The following is an 8,900-nucleotide window of genomic DNA, read 5'->3' as shown; positions in this document are numbered from 1 at the left end:
ATAAATCATGGAGAAATTCTTAAAATATGTTTTTCAGTATAAATTTAAAAACTTGATAAAATAATTTTTCTTTTATAAATGAAAAAAATATTGTATTTAATATTAATTAATTTTAAAAAATATAAAAAAATAATATATTTTTAAAATAAGTTAAAGGGTGTGAGGAATTCATTGTTCACCCACACCCAAAGCCCTGTGGATTACAATAATAATTCACAGTGTATTTATTTTTTTTTCTCACTTTTGTTTTTACACTTTTTCTTCTTTTTTTTTCACTTTTTTTTTCTCACTTACAGTGTATTATTTTCCTCTTTTTTTTGTTTTCCTACAGTACTTTCCCTCCTTTTCTTTTTTTTTTTTGTTTTTTTCTAAAATTATATTTATCAATTTTTCTTTTTTTAAAGTGAGTCACTTTGTAATTTTTTTTACTCATAGTGTATTACTTTTTCTTCTTTTTCTTCACTTTTTAAAATTTTTTTATGATTTTTTTTTTAAAAATTTGTTTATTTTTTTTTAATATTGATGTAATTGAAAAATAAGTTTTGTAATTTTTTTTTTTCATTTTGCCTTTTTACAAGTTAAAATGATTCATCTATTTACTATGGTAACCCAAGTTGCTCCGGTTTACAAGTTTGGTGAGATTTATTTTCTTTTTAATTGAACTTGACTTTGTTATCGTTTATCTCATATAGTTAAACATAAAGTTAAAACATGTATGTAAAGTTCTATAGCTTTCCTCGCATGTTACTGTGGATTGCTTTAGTTTTATATTTTTTTTTGTTTTTTATTAATAGAAAAGTTAAATCATGTGGCGAAAACACTGTATTTTTCCTCACAAAATACTGTGGATTGCTACAAATCATTTTATTCAGTCTCTAAGTTTTTGATCACCAACACAATTTTTTTTTCCATCATAAAATATTAGCTTTATCATAATTTTAGTTTTTATTACTTATTTAGCACTGATTCATAATTATAATGCTATCAAGTATATTTGTTTTATAAGCCTATAGCAGTGCGCGAAAATACCATCTCGTTTATATATATTAAAAAAAAAAAAACAGGCACGGTTCCGAAGTCACTGAGAATCTGAGATGACCTAGGAATATTTTTCAATCGAAACCACAATAGTCTTAAAAAAAAGGAGACAGATGAGCACTTGCGTCATTCTGCTCCACACGTGGCGATATTTGATTGGTAATTTATTTTCAAATCATGTGCCTGTCATTTATTCCAGCATGATCTGAGCCGTTCAAAGATAGCCGGCCAAAGCACAACCACGCGACCAATTATCTGACAGAAAAGTCCGACGACCAGAAAGGTTGGATGGAAAACTTATTATAACTAGTTAGTTCACTTCAGCACTGGTTTCCAGTTTGTAAGGTAGAAAGAGAGAAAGAGGCCACCATTTTCATCATGGGCAAGAGCTACCCTACAGTGAGTGAAGAGTATCAGAAAGCAGTGGAGAAATGCAAGAGGAAACTCAGAGGCCTCATCGCTGAAAAACATTGCGCTCCTCTCATGCTCAGATTAGCGTACGGATATCTCTGTTTTTCTATCTGATTTTTTTTTGGAGAGTTTGAGAGGAGTGAGTGGTAGTGATTGAAGTATGTATGGGGTTCTAAATATGTGTGTGTGTGTGTGTGTGTTTTTGTTTTTGTTGATGTAGATGGCATTCTGCTGGTACGTTTGATGTCCATACAAAGACAGGAGGACCGTTCGGTACGATCAGACACCCAGATGAGCTTGCTCATGGAGCTAACAATGGTCTTGATATTGCTATCAGGCTTTTGGAACCCATCAAAGAACAATTCCCCATCTTGTCTTATGCTGACTTCTACCAAGTAATGTTTGCCGTGCCTTTATTTGATTTATAAATTAATAATTATGTTTTCTTTTTCTTGATTTATTTATGATTGAGGTTTTTGTATGTGTGTGTTTGATTTTCCGTGCAGTTAGCTGGTGTTGTTGCTGTTGAAGTTACAGGAGGGCCTGAGATTCCTTTTCACCCTGGGAGACCAGTTAAGTGATTAGATCGTCGCTTAATAATTTATTCTTCATCTGTTCTTTGTCATTCGTGTTTTTCCGCTTTGTTTTGTGCCTGATATTGATGTTCTTTTTATCTAGAAAAAAAAAACTATGTCCAAAGTTCATATATCTTGATCAGTTTAATAGGATCAAGCTCTAGATATGCGCACAAGGATCTTTTGGTGGTCTGATGGTTTTCAATTTGATCTGAAGATCATATATTTGAACTCATAGTAATGCAATAAGTTTGGTAGAGTTTGATTACTTTGTAGGTCATTCAGGATGCAGCTAATGAAGTCTGTTCTTTGTATGGTACACCACAAAGGAAATTCTATGGAGGAGGAAATGCTCTGGATTTAAGAGCTTTGCTCCCACTGCTGCATTATAGGACTAACCTGCAATGCATGCGCTTTTGTTTTTGGATGAATTTCCAAGTTTGAATTCAATGGACAGATATAATTTAGTGGCTTACTGATATCAGTCCTTGCTATCAAGGTAAATTGATTGGTTCTGAGTTTACCAAACGCCTAAATGTTTGGGAGGGAAAGTGAGTAGTGTGAAATGATTTTTATTTGTGAAACATCGTGCAGTGCTAATTATGGACTTGAAAATAGATGATGTGCATGTTATAGTCCTTATATGGTAAAGATTGCTAGTTGTATTTGTTTGCTCCCACTAAAGATTAGGTTGAGTTTAGCTCGTACTAAATAGTGCAAGCTCTGCCCAGTTGAGTTTCCTTCAACTCCTTTTATGAATTAGTTAGCTTGAACATGGTTCATTATGCTAGGTGGTGACAGGCCAAATGTGTTAGAGAGAAGGGGTTGGACAATAATATTATGGATTCCTTGTACTGTGATCGATTAAAGATGTTTGCTCATAATTGGAGTGAACTGTGAGGTCATATGGCACAATTAGATACGATCTATTTAAAAGCCATTGACTGTAGTTCCTGATACCTGGAATTAGTTCAGCACTTTTCCTTCATTGCTTTTGTGGCTTTGATGGGATGTGGACGGCTGTTCAGATCGAAGAAGAGCTTATTATTGGTTGGGATATGATTGCAAAATGCAGTATATTTTCAAGTTTGTTTTTGTTTTTTTTTTTTTCTGTTCTTAGAGCAGTATGATATGAATATTCGTAGAGTTGTAGAAATAGGAATGGTATGCCAGAAAGAAACCATATTAATGCAAATTCTGACAACTGTCTCTAACGACCATTGTGGCATTTTGCTCTTGTTGATGTTATCAGCTGCCTTTTCAGAATTCATGCTTCAGTTTTTAGGGTAGTACTAATCAACCTTGCATTTGTTCAGGACAAGTCTGATCCACCTCCAGAAGGTCGCTTGCCTGATGCAACCAAAGGTTTGTCCTAGATGAAAACTGAAGGAAATCATTATAATTTTGTAATTATGTTTCAAATGAATTTCATGATCTTTTTCTGTCACTTCAGGTTCAGACCATTTAAGGGATGTATTTGGCCACATGGGTCTCAGTGACACAGATATTGTTGCCCTATCCGGTGGTCACACTCTGGTCTGTTCACAAACATGGAATTACGTAAAGAACTTTCTTCTTATTCTTTTTTGTTTGTGTACTATTGGTGTTTGCACATATATTTACAGGGGAGGTGCCATAAGGAGCGTTCTGGATTCGAGGGACCCTGGACCCCCAACCCACTTGTTTTCGACAACTCCTATTTCAAGTAAGACACATTCAGCTCCAGAGATGTTCTTTCCAGAGATGTTCTTTCTTGACATAATTCTGTCTGGAATTCAGATCTTAATGCTTGATTTTGCCAGTATGTGATTGTCTCGCTGTTATCCCCACAATCTAATACCAAATCTGTCGTTCAGAAAACAGGATGCAATCAAGTAACTGATGCAAATTTTGATTCTGTTGAGCAGGGAACTCCTCAGTGGAGAGAAAGAAGGTCTTATCCAGCTTCCATCAGACAAAACTCTTCTGGAGGATCCAGTCTTCCGTCCCCTTGTTGAAAACTATGCTGAAGTGAGTGTCTGGTCATTTCTTCTAGATATTAGCTTATAAATTTTCAAAAGTTGCATTAGATGGAAATTTCATCCTATCAACTTGACAATAATCTGGTCCTAAAGTGTAATTATCAAGCTTTGACACGGTGGTGGCATTGTTTCAGGATGAGGATGCATTCTTTGCAGATTATTCAGAAGCTCATTTGAAGCTGTCGGAGCTTGGGTAAGCAAAAAAGCAACTTTCAATTCTGTCTCTCTTTAACCAGTTACCTTGTCCATGTAGTTTTGTTGTCTCTGATCTTCTCCTAAATTTGTCCACTGCTGCAATTGCATTTCAGATATGCTGATTCTTAGTGAGGGACTGGGACTAGGCTCATGAAGCTGCTGTTGTGTGTCTAATTGCTGGAGGCTTGTCTATTTTCATGGTTATGTTCTTAGATCAGATAAGACAAGAATATATGAAAATGGCTATGGTGGTCCATATTTGTATGTTTCAGTGTGTTGTAATATAAACGTAAGCGAGCTGCCTTTTATGTAGTGACAAAAGCTAAACCAAACACACATGGTGGTAAGTTTCCATCCATGGATTATAAATTTGCACAGATGGTTTTCATACTAGCCAGACTTGTGCTTGGTGTTCGGCAGCTGAAATGATAATTATAGGGTTCTAGCCTTCTAGGCATGGGCAGGGCTGGTTTTTCTACTCACCGGAAACCATTTCCTTCCTCATCTAGCATCCTGAACTTTTAAAAATAATTTTAAACAAAAAATATATATATATACCTCCCTTCCCAACAGGAGGTCAGAGAGCATCCGGCCTCACTTGCGGGAAAAGCCTAATTTTTTAGCCATGGCAGGGAAGATAAATAAAAAAAATAATAAAAAGACATAGTGATTAGTGGATTTATTACCTGATCAAAAGGATTCTAGTCAGTGGTATGCATAGGTTGTTTCATCTATTATTTTTGTCTGCTGTCCTGAGGATTCATGATCTCAACTTTAAAAATTCGTGCATATGTTCTGGTAGCTCGTGATCGCTAGATTCTCTCAGTTTAGAGGTTGTTTCTTCTGGCTTGGTAGGAACGACATGTCTCGCAAATTTTCAAGAAGACTGGTATAGATTCACTCTATCACACATCGAGATAGCTGCTTCCTGACGAATGAATAACAATTTTGCTTGTTAATTTAGATGGTTCCCTGGCGATTTGGCTGCGCGATACTGCCAAATGCTTTTTTAAATTTTTTTTTATTCTTATTAAATATTTCTTTTGAATATTCACGAGTAAGTATTTTAGAGGATTATACATATTAGGTTAATATATAATTATTCAAAAAGTAATTGCTAATATTATTTGAAAAAAAATGACATAATGAGATAATTATTTGAATATCCTTTCAATAGTCTTTATAATAAAAAAACAATTAAATAAACAAAATAAAGGGTTGAAATAATAGGCCTATGTTCATGGCCCAAAAATACAACCCCTGGCGTGTTTGGGCCTGAAAGCCATGTTGGGGGAGAAGTCCAAGTCTAGTATGGTTTCACTAGCTGATTCTTCACGGAAAAAAGCGTTTGCCTTTTTTTTTTTTTTTTTTCTTTTTTTAAATTTAATGGACGACATGACATTTCTTTGCAACCTTAAGCTGTCACCGGAGCAGCATTGAAAAATTGGTGTCGAAGTTTTTACCCAAAAACCCAGTTAGAACTTTTTTGTTTTCACACAATATGAAAAACAATTATATAGATATTTAAAAACCCAGTTATAGCAACAAAACATTCTAATCATTGAGAACTCATATCTGTATTATTAAAGGTATAATTTAATATCTTAATTTTTTTGAGGTATAATTTATTTTTTTCTGTATTATTAAAGGTAAAAAATCATCACTATCGAGTTTTTTCTTAAAATTAAATTCATAAACATCAAAATTAAAAATTTTAGTGGTTGGAATTTGACTATCCATGAACTTTTTCTCTCTTAAAATTTTTTAATTACTCCTTATTTCTCAATTAAAATGTAATAAAAATAAAATTTATGATAAAAACATAATAAATTAAAAGAATATAGATGAAATATGCAAAAAATAGAACTTAAGGGTGGAACTTTTGAACTTCTATTATGGAAAAGGGCTTCATTTTTTCTTTTATGTCAAATCTAGTCCCTAATCTCTTAATATTTTTTAAGAAAAAAAAAAGCTAAAATTATAATTGATCATTAATTTAATTTCAGAAAAACTAACAACACATAAGACACATAAGGCAACCTGAAAAAAAAAAAAACTCTAAACATATTTTAATGAATAGAACCATAAAAATATAACTGTAAATGATGAAATTAAAAAGTAATAAAAATAAAATTTATGACAAAAACATAATAAATTAAAAGAATATAGATGAAATATGCAAAAAAATAGAACTTAAGGGTGGAACTTTTGAACTTCTATTATGGAAAAGGGTTTTGTTTTTTTTATATCAAATTTGGTTCCTAATCTCTTAATATTTTTTAAGAAAGAACAAAAAGCTGAAACTATAATTAATCATTAATTTAATTTCAGAACAACTAACAACATATAAAACACATAAGGCAACGTGGAAAAAAACAACTCTAAACATATTTTAATGCATTGAACCATGAAAATAATGATGAAATTCAAAAAACAAACAAACTATAATGACCGAACTATAAACTATACAAACTATGGGACCAAAATGTAAAATTTTGGAAAAGTTGACCATGTAGATTATTGTCATAGAAAAAGACGAGTACGTGCTCCAAACAAGCTTGAGAAAACCCACCTGTAACGTTTGATTCCATGATCCCAAAACCTAAATGGTGAGGAAAAAGGCACTCGAGGGCATTAAAAAAATGAAGAGAGATCTGTGCTTCTTTTTGTAAAGCTAGGACAAAGCTATTCTTTGATAAAAGGTAGGCCTTCAGGCACCAATCTTGTTGAAAGTTTGCTAAAGTAAATAAACAATGAACGGTACAGGGATCGATATGGGTTTCCCTTTTGAGACCACCATGGATGATGAATCATAAACTCTCTTTTTGCTTAAAACAACTTGCATTCTGGGACAGATCGATTATAGAGATCCATTTCAAAGGTAAAACAAGATAGTAATGACAAATTCAGAGCTGAAGTTTCCACCCAGACCAAATGGCTGGATATACACAAGATGCTGTGGGGAAGAAGAGGGAGAAAACGTTTTTCTATTTTGACTCGGTTTTTAAGGCTATTTTTAAAGAAAATGATGAGAGTCAATGGACAATTATAAAGATAGAAACTGTTCATCACTTAAATTAGGATAGTAGAATTACATGTGAGTACACAACTATTTGGATTGTGATTGCGTTGTTTTTTAAAATATTTTTTATTAAAAAATATATTAAAATAATATATTTTTTTATGTTTTAAAAATTATTTTTGATATCAGTACATAAAAATAATCTAAAAACACCAAAAAAATATTAATTTAAAATAAATAAAAAAATAAAAAAATTTAAATTTTTTTAAAAACACTTTTAAAACATAAAAACAAACAAAAAAAAAAATCTCTCCATCCTTTTATTGGATCCTCATGTTTCTTGCGGATCTTGTATATCATTTTCTCAATTTGTCCATGTAAAACTATCAAATTCTCCTTAAATATTTCCATAAGAAGAAGCTTGTCTTCAATTTAGTGGATTAATATCAAATCATTTTGAGCGCCACCAACTATAAAGCTAATCTCGAATGCTATACAGAAACCCTTGCTAAACAATCAAATTCATCACAGGTAAGAGTAGTTAGTGCCTGTGCTGCTGTGTCTCCTTCAACAGCAGCGGCTTTTCCTTTTGGACTGTTAGGTTGCTTTAATTAACATGAGCTTGTTTAAATATTAATGATTTTATTCAAATATATAAAAATACACAACCAGTTATGAAGAACAGTATTTTTTTAAAAAAATCAGACACATTTCTTTTGCTTCACTAGTAAGCAAAGTGTAACGACGTTGAAGGGTGAAAAAAAATTACAAGAAAACATTTTCTGGTTTGTTTTTTGTTTTTCATCTGAGATTTAAGAAAATACGGTTTTCTTTTTATTTTATACATACAATAACAATTAATATTATCCAAAAAATATATATTTAATTATTTACAAGTTTATCATTATATTTATTTTAATAACTAAAAAGTTTTTAGAGCATTAAAATAACAAAATTGATATCCATAATTTCTCAAAATAAATTTCTTTTAGACATTTCATCAAACAATTTATGAGCAATAAACTTTCTTAAAGGGTTTTGGAACTCTATGTCCTTGAAAAATACCACCAAACTTGAACAATTGAATTTCAATGAGATAACACTGCATGAACAAAGTTACAATTCTAAAGGGTGTAATTCAATTAGTCAAGTTCTAAGTTTGTTTCTATAAGTCACCAGTTTGAGCCTTACAAACCTCATGGTCACTGGAGACTTACATGGTTCTTAACTTTAGAGTCCATGAAATTAGTTGAGGTACACGCAAGTTTGTCCAAACACCCACGTTAATTAAAAAAAAAAAATTACTATCAATCCTTTTCAATGTTGCATGTGCATTTCACTTGCTGCATTTCATTAGGTAAATGCATCTTCTTCTTTTCAACTTTAACGATCACTCTCTTATTTTACCATCATTTTCTCACTGCATTGGTTAGGGTAACTTCCACATCAATGTTCATGTCATGCCTATGTTTATTTTATAAAAAATTAAGGATATTCTCAGGCCTATTTGATATTGAATTTGTATTTTAACCCTTTCAAGGATAGAAATCGCTACTACCTCAACCAATCACTTGGTGGTCATGTATATGTTGGTTTATTCACAAATAATACTCCCTGTTTTTTTTTTTTTTTTTAATT

The 8,900-nt window shown here is 32.0% G+C and overlaps 1 protein-coding gene across 1 annotated transcript; it reads left to right on the top strand.

Annotated features, from left to right (window-relative positions):
• Positions 1–1,260: 1,260 nt before the first annotated feature.
• On the top strand, positions 1,261–4,633 carry LOC18100237 (L-ascorbate peroxidase 2, cytosolic). The gene is made up of 9 exons (XM_006381438.3): positions 1,261–1,535; positions 1,670–1,844; positions 1,956–2,021; positions 3,341–3,389; positions 3,478–3,560; positions 3,650–3,729; positions 3,932–4,034; positions 4,180–4,238; positions 4,354–4,633. Exons 1-9 carry the CDS (start codon positions 1,417–1,419, stop codon positions 4,367–4,369), a joined length of 750 nt encoding a protein of 249 aa, XP_006381500.1. The 5' UTR covers positions 1,261–1,416; the 3' UTR covers positions 4,370–4,633.
• Positions 4,634–8,900: the final 4,267 nt, after the last annotated feature.

This window comes from Populus trichocarpa, chromosome 6 (assembly GCF_000002775.5).
Source record: "Populus trichocarpa isolate Nisqually-1 chromosome 6, P.trichocarpa_v4.1, whole genome shotgun sequence".
In the NCBI taxonomy this organism is placed as follows: Eukaryota; Viridiplantae; Streptophyta; class Magnoliopsida; order Malpighiales; family Salicaceae; genus Populus; species Populus trichocarpa.
The sequence above is the reverse complement of the archived record's forward strand: the minus strand, read 5'-3'. Positions and strand labels throughout refer to the sequence as shown.

What these genes read in the sequence shown, in the direction of transcription:
- LOC18100237 (XM_006381438.3), top strand. Translation starts at nt 1,417, where the DNA reads ATGGGCAAGAGCTACCCTACAGTGAGTGAAGAGTATCAGAAAGCAGTG. An exon ending in CTTGCCTGATGCAACCAAAG is followed by an intron (nt 3,390 to 3,477) that starts GTTTGTCCTAGA and finishes CTGTCACTTCAG; the next exon opens with GTTCAGACCATTTAAGGGAT. An exon ending in TTCGACAACTCCTATTTCAA is followed by an intron (nt 3,730 to 3,931) that starts GTAAGACACATT and finishes TCTGTTGAGCAG; the next exon opens with GGAACTCCTCAGTGGAGAGA.